The 19,940-nt window shown below is 35.4% G+C and overlaps 6 protein-coding genes across 7 annotated transcripts; 4 read left to right on the top strand and 2 right to left on the bottom strand.

Annotated features, from left to right (window-relative positions):
* On the top strand, positions 1-1,217 carry mRpS34 (mitochondrial ribosomal protein S34). Its single transcript, XM_013316501.1, has 3 exons — positions 1-413; positions 538-786; positions 969-1,217. Exons 1-3 carry the CDS (start codon positions 231-233, stop codon positions 1,122-1,124), a joined length of 588 nt encoding a protein of 195 aa, XP_013171955.1. The 5' UTR covers positions 1-230; the 3' UTR covers positions 1,125-1,217.
* On the bottom strand, positions 1,170-3,006 carry LOC106121021 (uncharacterized). 2 transcript variants are annotated; one of them, XM_013316499.1, is made up of 5 exons: positions 2,665-3,006; positions 2,315-2,463; positions 1,891-1,985; positions 1,597-1,726; positions 1,170-1,306 (listed from the first exon to the last, which is right to left on the bottom strand). In XM_013316499.1, exons 1-5 carry the CDS (start codon positions 2,918-2,920, stop codon positions 1,226-1,228), a joined length of 711 nt encoding a protein of 236 aa, XP_013171953.1. In that variant the 5' UTR covers positions 2,921-3,006; the 3' UTR covers positions 1,170-1,225. The 2 variants fall into 2 exon arrangements, with proteins under 2 accessions (XP_013171953.1, XP_013171954.1); XM_013316500.1 differs by having other exon boundaries at positions 2,315-2,454; positions 2,665-3,003.
* A 497-nt stretch (positions 3,007-3,503) lies between these two features.
* LOC106121472 (uncharacterized) lies at positions 3,504-8,862 on the bottom strand. The gene is made up of 5 exons (XM_013317157.1): positions 8,769-8,862; positions 7,256-7,612; positions 5,935-7,146; positions 4,422-4,714; positions 3,504-4,280 (listed from the first exon to the last, which is right to left on the bottom strand). The coding sequence occupies exons 2-5, from the start codon at positions 7,607-7,609 to the stop codon at positions 3,671-3,673; spliced, it is 2,469 nt and encodes an 822-aa protein (XP_013172611.1). The 5' UTR covers positions 7,610-7,612; positions 8,769-8,862; the 3' UTR covers positions 3,504-3,670.
* Positions 8,863-14,998: 6,136 nt separating this feature from the next.
* On the top strand, positions 14,999-15,724 carry CPH6 (cuticular protein hypothetical 6). Its single transcript, NM_001312197.1, is given in 1 exon segment — positions 14,999-15,724. A coding segment is annotated over 1 exon segment (528 nt). The 5' UTR covers positions 14,999-15,052; the 3' UTR covers positions 15,581-15,724.
* A 1,001-nt stretch (positions 15,725-16,725) lies between these two features.
* Positions 16,726-17,855, top strand: LOC106121531 (cuticle protein LPCP-23-like). Its single transcript, NM_001312020.1, is given in 1 exon segment — positions 16,726-17,855. A coding segment is annotated over 1 exon segment (1,068 nt). The 5' UTR covers positions 16,726-16,739; the 3' UTR covers positions 17,808-17,855.
* A 369-nt stretch (positions 17,856-18,224) lies between these two features.
* On the top strand, positions 18,225-19,587 carry LOC106120957 (uncharacterized). Its single transcript, XM_013316428.1, has one exon. It carries the CDS (start codon positions 18,694-18,696, stop codon positions 19,585-19,587), a length of 894 nt encoding a protein of 297 aa, XP_013171882.1. The 5' UTR covers positions 18,225-18,693.
* Positions 19,588-19,940: the final 353 nt, after the last annotated feature.

Here is a 19,940-nt window from a genome sequence, read left to right on the forward strand (position 1 = left end):
TGTCAAAAAGACAGCAGAGTTTGAAAATAGGTTAGAAAATAAATACCAATATAACTTTTTTAATTAAATGACTACCTAGTTATGGTTTACCTCATCCATACTACAGTTTACTTTCTCTAATAATTTATGCACTTTGAATAAGTTTGCTTTGAATTATCTAAACTCTATTTCGAAGACTGTTTCACTCTTATTAAACATTTACTTTTTCTTGTTTTTGTAATTGTGAAAAAATGACAACTACTGTTATAAAATACGTAGGAAGAACTACCGATTTTAAGGGGAAGACGTTATGGGAAATTGTCGGTAGTTTAAAAAACTTTGGAGTTGGTAGGATTATTGTTCGATCTGTATTTGAGAGATATCCCGAGCCGAGTTTTATGAAGATAGTTAAGGTTGAAACATGCCCCGACGAGGTAAGAAAATATACTTTTACAACAAGTCTGGTTTTCTAAACCCTCTTTTATAAAAAGATTTCCATTCGTCGTATTAACTGTCTATGTTCAATATCTAAACAACAATGCTCTATATCGGTTTTAGGAAAGGCGTCGCGTTCGTGTATGGGTTGAGAAAACTTTTAGAGGTAAAAAGCTTGAAAAATTAACTGAAATCTATAGAACATCATATAAGCCTGACTATAAACTCATACCAAAGCATGAAGAGGCAAATTTGCTGAAGTCCATCAAAGATGTACATGATTTCCCAGATGTCATATTGCCTAGAACTATAGAAATGCCACCTTTAATGAAGAAATTTATAATGAAAGATCATGAAAACAAAGGAATGGAGGTAATCAATTTGATTTGAATTTTCTATATGCAATACAATTTTAAGAGTAATTTAACATCTTTTTCAGTACTATAATTTTTTTTTCACTATTAGAATTGTTATCTAGTGGTAACTAACCCAGGAGCTCTTTTATAATAATTTGAATCTCTTTTATAATTATATATTTTCATTATGGCTTTCAGATTTTGAAAGAGTATGTGATGCCACTAAGTTACAACACCAGTCCTAATAGAGTGGCTAGGATCGCTGAAGGAGATGAAAAGCCAACCGTTCAATTCACTATGGGCCTGGGAAAGCCTGCAAGTCCCTCATTATATGAAGGCGTCCCACTGAATTAAATCTACATTACAATACTAAGTTATAGTCAATAGTAAATAGAGAGATAATTATTAGCATAGTTTTATTGAAATAAATTAAAATTAAAAAGAAAGAGTGTGTATCAATTTTGTGAAGTAGCAAATTTTTTAGACAAAAGTGGATTTCCTTGTATTTCAGGTATGGCTCTTTCCACTTCCAATTTCTGAAAAGTTTAATTACATTCTTAAACATCAACAAATACTTGTAGTTACTAATACCAGATTTAATATGGCTATATAATATTAGCTAAGAATACTTTTATTTACTAATAAACTCATTAAGTTTTTAAATCAATACACATATTATTTTAATTTGTATTGAAGGAAATAAAAATGAGATCAATAGCCTTCATCTATTAAAAAAATAGTCTGTCTTAACCTTCAGAATTATGCTGTATTAACATATATTGTAATTTTAACTAATTGTTATTAATAAGAAAGATATTTTGGTTACCCTCCAAAAGTTGCGCATCTCTTGAACATCATCTTCCCTCTGCACAAAGTATTGTCGAACAGTTTTCTGTATCACAGTTGCTGCGTAGTCGTCAGGCCATAACCATGACTTAGGATAATAAGCTCTGGGACTGGAAAGTAATTTATTAATGTTAAATTCTGATGACTATATCTTTTTTATATATATAGATTGCTTTTACTTGGTAGGCAAATAAATAAATATAATCTAGCTTTTAATTCATTGAGTAATGGATATTAATTCAAAACTGTATTTGAAGTGAATAATTATGCTTACTTTGATTTTAGTAGTTCTCTAACCCAAGGCATATTAAATATATGGAGATTGAGTTCTTTACGATGAGGATGTTTTGGATTATTGTTCCATAGTACCTACAAAAAAATAATTATTAAAAAAATACATATAAAATTAAATTTGATGTAGGGTTTTCAACTTATGAAAGAATAATCTTTTGTTAAACCAATAGTATGTCAGTTTTAAAGGAGATCAAATATTGTAACAAAAAAATATTCAAGACTATGCAGTAAAGGGTAGTTAAAGTTATTTGCAAGAAACGGGTGGTGTTTAACTTGAACTGTAAGAATGGAAGCAATTATTCTGTAAATGGAATATGTAACGGCAGTAAACATTGTACATGGGCCAATAGCCCTCTTGACCTATTTATGTTTAAATCAGTATTATACCTTCTTGTTTGACTCACTTGTGCTATGTGATCAATACCATTGAAGAAACACTTTTGTTGTTTCAACGCTTCCCAAATCTGAGCCTTATGAAGAGTCTCTTCCAAGGCTGGTTGTAAGTGGACAAAGACTTTTTCTTTCAAATAATTGCATTCAGTATCTGCCAATACTTAAATTATTTTATTAAATATAAAACATAACAAAATAAGTTTTTGGAATTGTAAAATTATTAAAATACATCATTGTGTATGCTTTTTTTGAATAGTTACGAGATTTTGTGGTCCGCTTTTAGCGTGGCGTTTATCCCAGTTTTAACACGTTCAATGTTCAAATTCAAAGTGGCATGTAACGGGTTAAAATAACGATATACTTAGAAATGGCGATAACAGTTGTCGTCCTTTTTTACTATCTTCGTACTCTTCAATTTCTTGAAACTTCTCATCACTTTCCTCTAGTATTTCGTCCCAGTTGGCGCGTGGTTTTCTTCTTGGTGCTATTGGAAAGTCTATTTCAGAGCAAGGTAAGCTGTTGGGTAACGTGAATGCGGCTATTTCGTTTTGAAGCTCATTTGTAAGCGATTTTAACTCTTTAGATTTGCCTTTTCGATCCGTTGTACGGCCCGTCATTATGTTTATTAGGTAAGCTTTATTTCGGATTTATTTATGACGTTCTTTTTTGACATTAAATTGACAAAATAATTTGATGTTTTATTATTTCTTCTTTTTTAATTTTTAATAATACTTTTACACGTGCCTGTTAATTAATTTAATCAACGAGATTATTTTATTTAAACAACAATTTTCGTGGTACAAGAGTAAAGTAAAATCAGAATAATATGATATTTTGGATAATATCCGTGAAATTGTATGCGGGTAATCATAAAAATAGTCTGTTTGCTAGGACAGCGCCATCTAGTGCAAATTTTTCAGAACGAATAAATCTTTTGTAATAGTTTATTAATTTACGTTTTTCTGTAACACTTCCATAGGTGTCTTTAAATAAAAAATAACCATAAATTCATGATAGCAAAAATGGATTAAAATTTAATTATAAATTCAAAATTATTATCTTGATTCGTGATTTTATTTTCATTTTATTTTTTGCACGCTATATTATCATAGCAAACATCCCAGAAACCAAATGAGTAAAGTTACTTCATTATATTTTCTTAACTTTTTAAGGTTGGAATTAAAAACGAAAAGAGTCGAATATATTACTAAAAAGTATATTTAAATGGTTTAATTTACAAAAATCTGCATATGCGATTACTCGTATTCTCTGAGCATTACCGCCCAAAGTTAAATAATAAATTAAAATTCTTTATTAAATAAACGTTAATATCTAAATCAATGGTAATAAATACTATTTACGATCTCTTAATAATTGGAGAATTTTCCAGTAACTTGCGAGATCCAGTCCAGGTAATGTGCGACCTTAACGTAGACGCCAGGCACGCCGGGTTGGCCGCAGCCGATTCCCCAAGAGACGACGCCTACCAGCTGCCACGTGCCGCTACGCTCGCATACCAGGGGGCCACCACCATCGCCCTTGCACGCGTCCTTGCCCTCTTCACCACCCGCGCAGATGAAACCGGGGTTTAGCTCATAATTGTAGCCCAACCTGGTCTGTTTCAACTGTTGCTGGCATTGGCCGTGGGCTAGGATTGGTACATCGACTTCCTTTAGAATGTTCTGGTATTTTCCATAGTCACCGAATGCGTCTTTTCCCCATCCGGTGGTCCAACACCTCTGTCCGGCGTACTCGGTGTACTTGTCTGGTAAGCAGGCGGGGCTGATATGCGGATATTTGGTCCAGTCGACTGGATGCTCCAGCTTCAGGATGGCAAGGTCGTTGTCTAACGTGCCAGCGTAGTACGTCGGGTGCACGTGTACAGACACTACGTCCCTCTCGATGTAAGGGTAGAACTCGACATCGTGGTTCACGTCCCATTCGCCTAGCCTTACTCTTAGCTCGAATCCTTTGTATCTATAGAAAATGTAATAGATGTTATTAAACTGATATGGCATTTTGATCTCGTTGTTTTTAGCTTTATTAATTTTTTGTGAATAATATTATTCGGGTACGAAGGACTTAACTAAAAATAAACGATATTTATCAAATACTTACGATTTAACGCAATGAGCAGCAGTCATAATGTGAAGTCCGTCAATAAGTGTACCACCACACACATATACTGATTCTTTCGGATCCTTTTTCAGTATGGCCGCTTGCCACGGATATTCTCCAAATTCACTGTCGCCATCTATGTATGAGGGTGTCTTTATTCTTCCATTAATCCCTTGTGAGTGTCGGATACCGCACTGGCCTCGGTTGGATGCCTGAGGACGCAACGGTCGGCGACAGCACACTTGGTTCTGTTGGCATCGTTGTGGACTGGGGCGTCCGAAGTATCCCTGACGCTATAAAGAAGATAAAGTTTCAGTTTTCTTATTATACAATCTACAATAAGACTATAACACTACTATGGGCCTACAATTTTCTTGACGACAATTAAATTATATTACCTCTTCAATAGATTTCTCTAGAGAAACTTCTCTCTTCCTTCTATTCTCAGGAAATCGTATACTCTGGCCGCCCCGGTTTGCCCCAGGACGGTGAGAAGGAACAGTTAAGGAACGGGAATAAGCGTATCTGTTAGCGTAGCTATTGTGATTATCAGCTGTTACATTAGCGGACCTCTCGAAGCTCGGGGTATAAAAACCATTGTTTTGATAATTATAATCAACCTGATCATCATTAACATTCGTATTATCATCATCATAATAGTCCTCATTACCTACATGCGGTTCTGGAGAATTATAAGGACTTGTTTTGTAATAACCGCCATAATGAGGCGAGTGCGGAGAAAATATTGGAGCGGGGTAATTATGATGCGGGCCATATTCGTGATGAGGATACGCGTAAGGCTTGTTATGGTAAACATCGTAAGGATTGTGATGATGGTAATGTTCGTGCTTGTTCAAAAGATAAAGTTTCTTTTCATGGAATAAATCACCAATTTTATTGACGACGTGCTCGTTAGGCGTAACGTGTAAATTGACAAATGGTTTTACAATTTTTTCCCCGTAATCATTTTTGGTCACTTGGACGGCTAGTAAAGGGTTAACCGAGAGCAATCCTAAATTAATGCCACCACCATTCAAAGCTGGACCATAAGGATTGTATATGGGATTAGCATTGAAGGGATTTATGGGATATCCACCGTGGGAAGGCTGGGGCAACCCAAAAGAGACACCAAACGTGGGCTGCACTTGTTTGTTGTTATTACCGCCATTGCCGCCGTAGCCGGCCAGTCCGAAGACGCGCTGCAGTAATATCGTATTTTGTAAATAAAATAATTTCAAATATATTGTTAGCTATTTGTAAGTGCCCATTGTTTAGTTTTTCTTTTGTACGATATTGCAAATGGATATGATATATAAAATCTGCAGATCATTCATATCCAGTTGTAATACACGAGTAAGTTGTTACCCCAGTCTATTTTGATGATAATGATCATGAAGGAGTCGTAATATGGATTTAAGAGGATGTGAAACGTCAAGAGAGATCAGTATGGAATGCGAAATTATGTTTATGTTAATTTATATTTCTAACTATACCAAATATTAGTTACACTTACTGGTTCAGCTTCTTTGTCAGTGTCATCCTGTTTTTCAGTAGTCGCTTCTCTTTTGCTTATGCTCTTGACGGTTGTTTGATTTTGTTGTGCATCGACTTCTAAATCTGAAGTTACAGTTGCGTTTAAGTTGTCTAGTTGTTCTTCAGTAAGTGCTGTAATTTCACTGCCTTTATTACGAGGATCGATAGGCAAGTATAAGTCGTCCCTGCGGCCAATTATTTCTTGGCTGGGGCATTGATCGTAGTTCACACAAACGCAGTCGAACCCTTGAGCTTTTGGTTCATGGTAACTTTGTTGATAATTTTGTTGGTAATTTTGTTGGTTGCTTTGACCGAAAGTTGCTGGACCTTGGTTGTATAAATTGTTAGCGGATCCCACATTAAGTTCTTTCTTGTAAAATTCTGTATTTTGAGACGCGTAACTTCCTAATGAGTTACTGTACTTTTGATCATCGAAGACGTTGTTCGCATATTGATTAGGTAAAGATTGGGATGCAATATTGGCACTTCCCTTATTGACATTGCTATGACCGTATTGGGAACCGTAAACGGTATCTGCTTCGTACACTGGTTTTGTGTACAATGGATAGTTTCCTGTCATAGGTTTGAAGCCCCCCGATGTAATTGAACTGTAGTCACCACCGGATGCTGTTATAACGTCAGATGACTCATGAGCAAAGTTTTGCGATCCTAAATGTCCAACAGATCCGACAGGAATTGCTACAGGCTTAATGATAACTTTAGGATCTTTTTCAGCATCACTGTGAACGTAGTGGTGGTGTACATGTTGTTGCACGATGTCTGTTTTGACCCCAGTCTGGACGTTAGCAGGTACTTTGTTGTAAGTAGGCTTAGAATTTTCAAAAGCATAGGGTCTTTCATTGGCATATATTGGCGGCTTTGTTACGAAATTACTTTCATGGGCATTGTATACTCCGCTGTTTTGAGAAAATTGGTAATTGCTACCAGAAAGGCCATATTTGTCTGAAAATCCGGGGCGAATGTTGCCTCCGTATCCGATTCTCTTTGGTGGCAGCTTTTGTGGACGAGAAGGGTATGGCATCGGTTTTGGTGGACCGTACGCTCTTGGAGGTCCTCGAATTGCAATAGAAGCAACTGGTTTACCGATAGGCTTTATGTCCACAGGCTGTGCGTAAATGAGGTCGTCGGGAGACACATAGGTCCGCTTTTCTTGAGTTTCGCCTTCTTCACACTAAAAAAAAGTAAAACAAATATAGAAAAAATCATTTATATAAGGATAATAAAATTTCACGTTATTTTAATATTAATTATTTAATTAATTAATGTGCAAATAAACTAACCTGTATGAGACCTAAAGTACACAGACGATCTTTGATGAGGTTTCTCGCTTCGGTATCATCTCCCGAATCCAGTGCTTCTTTTATGGTGGGATCACCGTACACTTCATCGAAGCCACCCAAACTTCTTCCTTGTTTGCCATTAATTAGTTCATCAACAATTCCGTCGAGCACTGTCTCATTAGTTTCAAGGCTTTTGTCTTGAGCCACAGTAAGGTGCTCGCCTTCTAATAATTCAGTAGATTTTTCTTTTTGCTCTTGTACTTCGGTATTTTTCTCGTTTCCCCAGGACCAGTCTGCTGCTACAACCGCTATTGTTATTGATAGCAGTAAACAACTTGATAAAGACCACCGCATGTTCTGTGAATAAGAATAGCGTTGAAATATTGGTGTTATTTAATCTCGTTTAACGCATTTAAAACGATGATGTTTCGAAACTCTCTGCGAGTGCTTTTACTTTCGCAGACGGTCGGTATTATGTAAACGCGAATAATACTAGCCGGCGAGCGACCGAGCCTGCGCGTTCACTAGCGTGGGCCTGCGAAAGCACTCTCACATGTCGGATGTTGAAGTGACGTATTACGTACACTGTTATGTATGTTTACTATAACAGGTTAAAAATTTTAATTAAGTTACAGTATTTTATGTACAATATGGCATGTAGAGAAAATAAAAAGCCTTATTGAATAAGTAATAATTTCTTTTCCAAAGATGCTAACGGATGCGATAAAAGTCACTTAAACATTTTATGGTTTCGACTAATAGGTTTGTTTATTGTTTTTGTTATGAAAGAAATTGAATTGGTGTCACTGTCGATCCGAAACCGGCACAAGAAGCTATTTGGTAAGCACATCGCGTCTATGCGTCATCTTTTCACGTAACAAATCCGTAACCGCATTATGCAATTTATGAGTTGTTGCTCATTATTTAACATAGTCTTCTTTTGTTTACTGACTTTTACTTATTGTAGTTTTATAAGTTAACTATCCCTCGAAGCATTGTTTAAATGGAAAGTTCAAATGCAGTTGGCATGGTAATAGTCCTGATACGCGCCGTGAGTTAGAGAGCTTGCTACATGCTTCGTTAGACAGTGAAAGTATTATGAGTAAGGCTATCGTACATTATTATATAGAAAGATGACATGATAGTCATCTCTATTACTTATATAATGTAGTGAAATAATATAAAAGTACCGTTTATATTCAAAATGCGTTATAACGCATAAATATCAAATAACATATTATTAATAGGTTAGAATTTAAGAGTCATTATTTTTAACCAAGCATAGCAATTAAGAGGTGTCTGTTTCCATTGGTTGGGTGGGGAAATTTAATAATATTTCTCGTTCCTAATAAAAAAAATTTTCACCATATATATAATTTCTTTTAAATAATGGAACTGCGGGTTAAGATAATTAACACTTAAGTTTGTATGAAATGTTGTTAAAAATTATATTAAATTTGTGTTATTGTTACTCTTTCACTGATTAATATTATCACAGGCACTATAAACTTACTTTTTCTTACACTTTTTCCTTTTTAACACTAATAAATAACAACTTGTTTTAAGTCGTTTTCACCACTTCACCGACGCTCTGTTTGCGTCCGAATGACTGCCACCACTCCGTCGACAACGCTTTATACTTCAACCAACGCAAAGATGCACGCTGCTCGATTTTGTAAGATGATCGACTCATACTTGTACCATTAAACTCTAACGGAGACAATATCGCCAAACTGTATCGTTGTTTCCTACGCAAAAGTGTGCGAGTTGGTTTATTGTTAATGATTTTGGTACGGGGTCTGACGTCAATATCATTGATCAACCCTCCGGATCATTCACGTCTGGGTTCTGAATAAGCGTTATGCAACTGGGATGTCATCGGGGTCACGATAGCGGATTTGCTGTTTGAGGCATCTTGTAGATGTCCTTGTAATTTATAAAAGTTGAGGAAAAAAGGATTTAGTTTTAAAATATCATAGAATTGAATTTAAGATAGCCAGAATATATGGACACTGTTCGTATGCTTTTATGGAACAATAGAATATGTTTTATACGAAATTAGATTTCTTGGCAAGGATTTACTGATTGTTTATAGAATTAGATATTTATATATGGGTCATATTGTGGTTTAGTCTTGCACTATTAGCATTTTGCTTCATAGTTAAGTGTTACACCAGTCATTCTGTAATATATTTATTAATAAAGTTGAGAATTTTATGGAATTACTTGCGTCGTCCCCATAGTTGGCTTTGTTCCACTTTCACTACTTCATTAAAGGAAGCTTGGTCTACTATCAAGCTTATAAGAAAATATTACCTAATATCAAAACATAGTTTAAGTCATACATTGAGTGTAGAATATGGCACGCATGGGCTCACATGTTAACTTGTCATATAAAAGATTTCAACGCGCTCAATATGCACATGTTTACCATGTGAGCATAAAATTTATGTGTTACAAAAAAAAAAACATTTTATTGCATATTTTGTTAAATTTAATTGAATGAGTTAAATGTTGTAGATGCACTATAATAATGCCGGAAATGTGTTATTTGAAATTACGAGCAATTAATTAGTCTTTTATAGGTAGCATAAGGACTATTTTTAGAATTAACACAGGAGGCATATCTATCCTTATAAGAACTAAGCATATTTATAGTTTGCTGTTAACAACTCTAAGTGCGGTAGATGTTACAAAAATAAATGTTCAAAAAATTTGTCAAATATTCCAGTACCATATATTAAAGAGTGTAATTTTTAGGTTGTAATTGTACACCAGGATGAATTTGGGCATTGCGTAGAGGGCTTGCATAAGAGGGGCTTTCCAGCGCAAACGCGAACCGGACTTGCGCGGGCGCAGCGGCGGCACGGCTTGCGCAACGGTTCGCTGAACCAGATCTATGTCTTCAATACTCAACTGATGCACGTTATTGTTTAAAATGTTACAATAGTGCATACTTAATACAGGACATGCGACATGCGTCATAAAAAGAAATCGTTTAAGCTTAAAAGTCTGACCTTTGGATTGGCAGAGTTCAAAAAGCGACAAAAAAAATTCCTAAGTATGGCAAAAAAAAATATAATGGGAAAGTAAATAATGACCTAATGTTTGTCTCTAGGAAAGGAACTAGAGCCATGAATTATTAATAGACTGATTTTCAGTACCATACGAAATGTCTGCATCTACTTGATCAGTGCTAATGATAAAGATGAAATTCGAATTATTTACTTTCAGTCGCTTGTAAACAAAGTTGTTACGGTTCGAGTTAAATCATTTCTTACGTAATCGCAGCGATGACTTCCGTTGCTAACAAAAGTGCAACGAACTTATAGCGAGCGATGCATCGGTAGTAATCTGAGGCAATCAACACCAAAGGCATCTTACATTATTTACATTTTTTATACGCTTTAGTCGAGGTTTGGAACTGTAAATTGTATTATGCAAGATAGAAATAGTTACAACATCCTCTATACTTCAAGATAACTGGCCTCTATTAACTACATTAGTATGTTATTGTATTCATTACGACTACGATTCATTTAAATAAAAAAAGTTTTTGTATATAATTTAGTGATGAATTGGTAAAATCAACTTCCGTTGTATCGTCAATTCATATTTGACAATAGCTTCATATTTTAAAAGGACTATTACGTATATTATGCTTTTAGATATTATTATTTTAGAAGCTGTTCGTTTTTATTAAATATAGTGTAAATTCACGTGGCTTTTACTTATCATTACATTTCCTCAGTACTTATTAAGTATATCTCTTGAGACTGTTTCAAAGAGAACGTTACATATAGTTTTGCGAATGTTGGAATATAACTAAATATGCATTTTCTTCAGCAATTTCATACATAAACATGCAATGCTGTTATGACTGTAAAAAAACTGTGTTGCAAGCTTTGAACACGGATTTTCCGAATTGCTTCTATTGCAATTGGCAGCGAAGGTCAAGCAAGTCTTATTCTTGAATACAAAATCTGTGGAGTCGTTATAATATATATATATATAAAAATACTATAGATTATAGACCATATGCTATGATAGTTCTTTACTTAAATTTGTATAAATAAACAAATGAAATATTTTTTTAATTTTGACTTCACAATAATGGCTGAAAAGTAAATAGGTAGAAACAGTTGTAAGATTCTGAACTGAATATATGTTTTATAAAAATTTACCGTAGTATATTTAGCACTGAAGGACAATATTGTTGTTAATTATACATAGATATTTTTTATAATAACACCATTGAAGGTTAAATAAAATAATTTAAAAGTTATACGAAAAAAAATTAAACGAATTATAAATAACATACTTTGTTTTTAGATGCGTAATACTACATTTATTACATAATAACTTTGTACTTAAATTGTTTAAAGACGTAAAATAATTTTAGTTCGGACGTGACTCCATTCAACTTCTGTGTTAATCAAATCAATGACCTAGTTTCGGCCGATTGTATGATACGGCCGCGTAATGTTGGGATTCCCTACGTTCCTGCCAAGGACTCCTGGCGAAACTTCATTCGGGACACTCTTCGGGTTTTTACACTTATTAAGCTGTATTAAGGTTATTTTTTCTAATACTTGTGTATATCAAGTACATACATAACTAGTGTTAAATAATGTTGTTTGTTTTACCTTGTTTTTAATTTAAGTGAAACAATAATAATTCAGTGGTAATAATGGTTTTTAATGCAATGGGCTATGTAATAAGAATTGTAATGAAAATTGTAGGTGTGTTAGTACTGTGAGAAGATTCACCGATGCTTTCTCTCAGATATGTTTGTCACAAGAATGCTCGTAAATTTCTAATTAAACAATACTTCATTACCATTTACGAGATCAGAGCATTTGATACCAATGTTGATTGAAATAAAATTATTTCATTTATATTTTGTTTGTTTTTGTAAACTTTTTGAGGAGGAAGTGGACATAATAATCTTTTTAAATAATATATATAAAATATATCAATACATATCTAGAATACATAACATATTGTAACCGTAAGTTTACACCGCCGAAACTCCTGGACAAAGATATTAAAAAAATAAAGAAATAATCAAAAATGTTAGTCTCACACTCTGAAAAATGAAAAAAAAAACCGTTTTCGTTGTGTTCTGTACATAAATCAACGCCATCTATTGTTGAAGTAAGTAATTGTAATTATTCACTACATTGCTAATAAGAAGTAACTTACTTAATAATTTAAGTAACAATAGATGGCGTATGAGAGCCCAACAAGTTTAACATTTTAGAGTTTGATTTTTCTGATAGATGTCATTGTCACTTTTCTGGATTTTAGTAAAAGGAGTGGATCAAGGTGCACTCTACTAACTCTACGCAAATTCTTAGATCGCTGATTGGTTATGTTCTTGAACCCTATCAAAAAGTTATTTTTTTTGTTCTAGGTGCATTGATACGGTGACTTACCGCCAATAGATACTTTTCATTTAGTTCTGATGAAAACAAACTCCTTATACCTCGCATCATAGTTTATTTCCCTTTTAAAAACCTTACACAATCATATCAAATAAAAAAAAAAACTTTAAACATTAAGAGCCATAATTACTTTAATTACCCACCACATTATTGTATTTAGTGGCGCAAAAAAAGGTATAAATGGATTGTGTAAGTGCGTCTTTACTTTGTTACTTTATTAGTTAGTCTAAATTTGGTAGAGTTGGCATTGTTCGCAAAGTGTTGTCATTAGTTAAGTTCGTATATTAGCCAAGTATGGTGTGAAAGGTTTCACGTATTGCAGTGACCATTTCGTTCGACAATAGCCGTGCTTACTTGCTTAGTATAAGTAATCTAAGTAATCTTACCAATATTATAAATGCAAATATTTAGACGGATGGATGGATGGATGGATGTTTGTTACAAAGTATCTCCAAAACGGCTGCATGAATCTCTCTGAAATTCGGCATACATATAGATAGAACACATTCCGGAAAAACACATAGGCTAATAATAAAGTATTTTTTTTTAATTCTGCGAGGACGGAGTCGCGGGCGAAAGCTAGTATTTATTATAAGTGTTAAGTTTTGTTTGGTTGAAAAATACATTTAATGTATATGAATATTTAGCACCGATATAAAACATAGTCTGAAATGTGCTATATACGATAACTTTAGGGATACATTTGTCCATGATTTGATACAATTATTCAATAGTTGCTGATAGCAACGACATAAAATCTTTTAAATGCACGAAAACTAAGTAGCGGGCAAAAGCTAGTGTGATATCTTTTTACCTCCATGTATGTTTGTACAATACAAACAGCTTTTCGAAAGGCGGACACTATGTAGATCATGTTATTAACGTCAGGGCTTTTGTGGGCTGTTAGTAGGTAGACATTGACCTTGTATTTGTACCGATAATTATGTATCTTTGAACTCTTTGGATTAATTTTATGTACTTTTTTTCCTGTATACATACTCATATGAATACGTATACATACTCGTATCTGTTGACATTTTGACTCGAGCGAGTTTGAAACAATAAAGGGAAAATCCGTCTCTGACATCCGGCATCATTCCCAGAATTTTTTTCTAATTAAGGGGACGTTCAAACTAAATGAGAAACATTATTATACCTTTTTTTGGACTCTTACTAATGTGAACAATACAATAGAAAAAATTCAATCTCTGTCAATTAATTAAAGTTCAGTAAAATATAAAGGACAATTTACATATCTTTAGCTTTACGAAAAACTAACAAATAATATGTTTACACAAACTAAAATAAGAAAGGTTTAAACTTAAACGTATTACTTACCTTAGTATTAATAGAGTCCCAATCTATACTAGCTAAATCAATATTTTCTTGTTTCATGACATATGAATAAAGCGTTAAGTTTATAAGATCCTTACTTTATGTCCCAATTTCTATGATGGAGGATCATAGGAAAGAATGAACATAACCAAACGTATTTTAAAAATAAATATTCGGTGAGGAAGACCAAGATTTAGGTGCGTAAAATTTATGTATTCGTTTATGACAGGATTTCGATCCATAGCTGATCAATTCGCCTTTGTAACACTGTAACTAAACGGATATTCATAGTCTCTTTGTACCTTTGGTGATCTTCCGCATTGTTGAACCTGAAATATGAGAAAGATTATGAACTATATCATAATGATTTCAGAGACTTACCTTTACATTTATATTATTAGTTTTACTGTATAATTTTTAATCGTGTTTCAAATAATCTATATTATAAAGTATGTTCAATTATATTTAAAGTGTTAATTCCTAAATATATTGGTAGAAAAATATATTTGCAAAACTTCAAATGACACGTTCGTCTGTGCCAAAAGTTTGAACCCAAATGTTTATTCAAATGTAATTAAAACGGAGACTCAAAATGTCAATTGTTATGTAATTAATTTAATATTCATACTGGATAGCAATAATTTATAAGAAATAATTGCGGATATTAAGCGGACATGTCCGTCATTAACAAGACAAATGTTTCCAAACTTCAGTAAATAACGTTTTTATGTGCGAATTCAGCCTATTAGTGTAATTAAAAGAAATGCCAAGGACAAGCAATAGCCCGTAACGATACATCTGTAACAAGCGCAAGTGCGACATTTTTGTCAACTAAATTCGGCAACCGAGGACAGTGGGTTTTGTATTACACGACGCCCAAATAACGCTCGCAATAGATTTATGCATAGATTATGGTCATCCGTATAAATAGTGTTACAGCAAAACATCGAACATCAGTCGGCTTTGACAGCTTGAAGTGATCTTCTAACGTCTAAAAACACAGACCACGTTCATAATGAAATCGCTGGTGGTGTTCGTTGCTGCGTTGGCGCTGGCGGCTGCCGCACCTAGCGGTGAGCCTGGCCTGAAGAAGAGGTCTGTTGGACATGCTGTCGCCTACACTGTACCCACATCCGTGCTTGCAACTCAGGTAGTCGAGCCCGTGGTGTACTCCAGTCCTTCCGTCTACGCTCCCGCTGCTACAGTATACTCGACCGGGTCAGCCGTGTCTCACCAATCAAGAGTGGACGTGCGCACTTCTCCTGCTGTGGTCGCCACCTCTCCTGCAGTGGTCTCCGCTTCTCCCGCCGTGGTTGCCGCGGCGCCCGCTGTGGTTGACGCTCGCACAGTGTACTCTGCGCCCCTATACGCCGCTCCCGCCGCTGTCTCCCACCAGTCTCGCTACGATGTGCGCAGCTCCCCGGCGCTCTTGACCGAGCAGGTGGTAGCTCCTGCCGTTTACAACCAACATCTTGTGGCAGCGCCTGCTGTCGTCGACGCTCGCTCGCTCTGGACCCCATCAGTCTACGCTACTTCTTGGTAAACATTGTAACTACATAAAATAAAAAAAATATCGTTGAATTTATTTTAACCTTTTAAGTTTGGTTCTTAATGGCTTAAAATGGATTCATGATTTTGTAAATTTCAAATCCATACCTACCGTTTTAAATAAAATATTTTACTTTCAAAGTGTGTTTTCTTATTGAGTGGCACTGTCACGATGGTATTATGTAATGGTGGAAAAAATAAATGGCAAAAAAAATCACTTAAACAAAACAAAACATTTTACACATATTTATCTAAATGTTGAACCAAATGTAAAAGCTACAGAATAACGATGGTACTAAATAATTTCTGGGTTTTTTGGGCAGAATATTCATTGATTAAATAACAAAAACATATATGTATAGACAAATATTATAACATACTTTTAAGAGCAAAAAAATAATAAACATGACTTTCAATAACGGAAATATACTGTTACAATTTTATTTGATTTCCGGTTTGTACCGACATTGCTCCATTATAAAATGTTTCCGAGTGAAATATTCAAGTCAATGCGAATTATCGACATGTAAGATTTGTATAATGAGAAGTTTTGATTGTTGAATGTCATCATTTTTCAATCACCTTTTCAGTTTACATACTTTTATCAACATAGTCTAAACAGAACTGATCCAAAGTCACTAGCGGTAATAGATATGCTTGAAATTTAAAATAACTGTTATTCTATGTTAAAAGTGATATTAAAACTAAACTAACATTTAAATCGGTTAAGATTTGGCAACGCTTCATTTTGTCAAACTACAGCCTAGATGAAGCGATTGACAACTTAAAGATAATTCTCATTGCGATAAAAAGAATCTTTTGTTCGTTAATATCTTTTATTAAATCGATACTCAATAACGTTGAGCTGATTACGCAAATTGTGTTTGTATAACTGATTTAAATTTAGCGAATTTGAGACATAAATGAACATAAAAGTCCTTAGGGCAAGGCTCGAGGCTGTTTACTTTCATATGACACTTGACATTGTCGTTTCACAAACATTAATTTTTAGCCTCATATGGTTATAATTTAATTACTAATTTGACTGTGGACAGTATAAAAGCCGTTGACAACATTGTTGCATTATCAGTCAACCGATAATCGGTTTGAAGTGATAGTGTTCGCTAAATCACAACACAGACCACGATTCAAAAATGAAATTGCTGGTGGTGTTCTCCGCTCTTGCCGCTGTGGCGTGCGCATCTCTGATCCCGTTGGCGCAGCCGTCGCACCATGGAGCCGCTTTCGTAGCGCACGCCGCTATTGCCCCTGTGGTCGCAGTGCCTGCCGCCGTTTCTCACCAGTCCCGTGTGGACGTGCGAACCAGCCCGGCTATTGTCACCGCGCATAGTGCTTACGCCACTCCTCTCTTGGGACACTCTGCACTTGGGTTCGGCCATGGACACCTGCTGAAGAAACGCTCCTTAGGACACATCGCATACGCGGCCCCGGTCATAACACATGCCGCTCCAGTGATCGCCGCTGTACCTGCCGCTGTGTCTCATCAATCCCGTGTGGACGTGCGAACCAGCCCCGCAATTGTCACCGCGCATACCGTTCCTGTCTTGGCCATACATGGTGCTTACGCCGCACCTCTCTTGGGACACTCCGCTGTAGGGTTCGGACATGGACACCAACTGAAGAAGCGCTCCTTGGGACACATCGCTTACGCCGCGCCCTTCGTAGCTCACGCCACACCAGTCATCGCCACTGCACCCGCATCTGTGTCTCATCAGTCCCGCGTGGATGTCGTGTCTAGCCCAGCCGTCGTGTCACACACTATCACCGCTCCCGCCGTGGCGCACGCCGTCGTGGCGCCCGTTGTCGCACGCGCCGCCTACGCGCCTGTCGTGGCTCACGCTATCGCTCCGGCCGCTGTTTCTCATCAGTCTCGTGTCGATGTCCGCACCAGCCCTGCTGTCGTTTCCCACTCCGTGGTTGCGGCCCCCATCCTCGGTGCGCACTCTTCTCTTGCCCTTTCCGGCCACGGACATCTGCTGAAGAAACGTTCTTTGGGACACATTATCACCCCTGTTGCCGTTGCCCACGCTCCTGCAGCTGTCTCGCATCAATCCCGTGTTGACGTGGTGTCCCGCCCAGCTATTGTATCTCACTCCGTGGTGTCCCCTGTGGTAGCACACGCAGTTCCCGTGGTTCCCCTGGCGTACTCCGCATCACGTTTACACCATGCCGCCCCTTTAGTGCACGCTGCACATTATTAAGATGTTATTAAGATTTAGCGAACAAACGTAGTTTTCATTTTAATATGTTAGATTAAAATGAATAGACAATAAAGTATTTTTTTAAAATGAAAAGTACCTATCTTTATTTTATAACAGAAACCTACATATAATATAATATATTAAAGTGATTCGGAACATTTTCTTATGTGATGGAAATGTGAAAATTATTCAGTATTCCGATTACTATAGTTCAAAAAACGATATTTAAAATAACGACAATTAAGTTTTAAGGTGTGAAACATTATTTTCATTTTTAATTACTAATTTTAATGACTGCTGTAATAATACAAAAACTACGATAAAACTTATATAGTTTGCTACCAAAATCAGTTTCATGGAGAAGTATGAACCAGATGCTTTTTATCCTTAATTAATCATATAATCACTTCCTCCGCGGACGCAGTGTTGAGTAGATGTGTCACCCGAATTTAAATAACAAATACTTGTCCAAGTGTTAACAAACATATTAAAAAATAGTACTAAAAGTTTGGTATAGTTAACTTTGTAACAATTCAATAAGTGAGTGATTAAAAGTTACTTGATAAAACAATTCTGTGTACGGAAAGTACATAAATGATTCGTGAGTACTGCAACATTCTTACAAGACTACCTACAATAAATTGAATTATATTTATTTGTCACATCTTACTTAGAATGTGACGATGTTTACAAAACCAAGTCTACTAATGATTGGCATTGCAGTGATAATTTAAACGTAAAAATAAAAAAGCTAATAGATAAAAAACTTGTGTAACTGTATTGAATGTGAAATATTGTCTGGCAAATTATATACTGGTTATTGTTGTACATAGATACAACATAACAATATTTATATTTAATTTTCCTCTTTATTCAATAAAATAAAATGCCCTTGAAAAGAACTCCACCGAAAACGGCAACCGGTGCTGCATTAGACGTCCACCCACTTCAGACACAACATAGTCAATCAGACCCAGACTTATGTTCTACCTTTAGTACCAACGTCATACCATCTAAACCGACACTGAGAACGAAAAGGAAGAGAGACAGATCGACAGATCAAGCCGATTTTGATGATTTTAAAAATACAATAATGGCTGTGCTTAAAGATTTACAAACTACTATAAGTGAAATTAAAGAGCAGAATGTCAAACTCCAGGAGTCTGTGGATTTTACGGCCCAGAAATATGACGAAATTCTAACGAAAATGAAACAGATAGAAGAAGATAGAAAAGCGGATAAAATGTTTATACGGTCGCTAGAAGAAAAAATAGATAAGTTAGAACAGCAAAATCGTTCTTCTAGTATTGAAATCCGGAATATCCCGAAGAAAACTGGAGAAACTAAACAAGATCTAATGGACTGCCTACATGACGTTTGTAAAATTATAAATCTACCGACCCAGGATATAGTTGTCAAAGACATATTTAGAGTGAATAAGAAATCGAATAACTCGACAGTTATTGTAGACCTGAATACAGTTAAACAAAAAGAGACTGTTTTAAAACTTGCGAAGAAATTTAACAAGGGAAATAGTAATAATAAACTTAACTCCGAGCAATTAAAGATACAGGGCCCTAAGGTACCCATTTATATTTCAGAAAATCTATCGCCTAAAACCAAACGACTTTACTTTCTAGCAAGAGATTATGCTGCCCAAGAAAAATATAAGTTCTGTTGGACATCCCATGGAAAGGTATATTTAAGAAAGGAAGAAGGATCACTACTTAAGCGAATTGATTCAGAGGAAGACCTAACTAAACTTAAATTACAGAAGTGACTAGTGCATTGTTTTCTACTGTTAATAAGAAAATCTAGTTTATATGATTTTGATAAGGATTTATATTATGTTAATTCTACGTGTACCATGCTTAACGCTTTATTACTGTACTTTATTTTTCTTATCAACCTGTTTAACGTTAAGTATTGTAATACACTAACAAAACCAAAACACACAATTTACTTGGCTAACACACAAACAGAATGCTACATATACCATTCATACTATACCGCACATACCAAGCTCACTACAAACCATTTATACCCATTTACACAAAGTAATCACGCAAGTCCTGAATTTTACCCAACAAGGAGCCAGCTAGAAAAAAAAAAAAAAAAAAAAAAAAAAAAAAA

The sequence above is a fragment of the Papilio xuthus genome, unplaced genomic scaffold, assembly GCF_000836235.2.
Source record: "Papilio xuthus unplaced genomic scaffold, Pxut_1.1 DF826945.1, whole genome shotgun sequence".
NCBI lineage: Eukaryota > Metazoa > Arthropoda > Insecta > Lepidoptera > Papilionidae > Papilio > Papilio xuthus.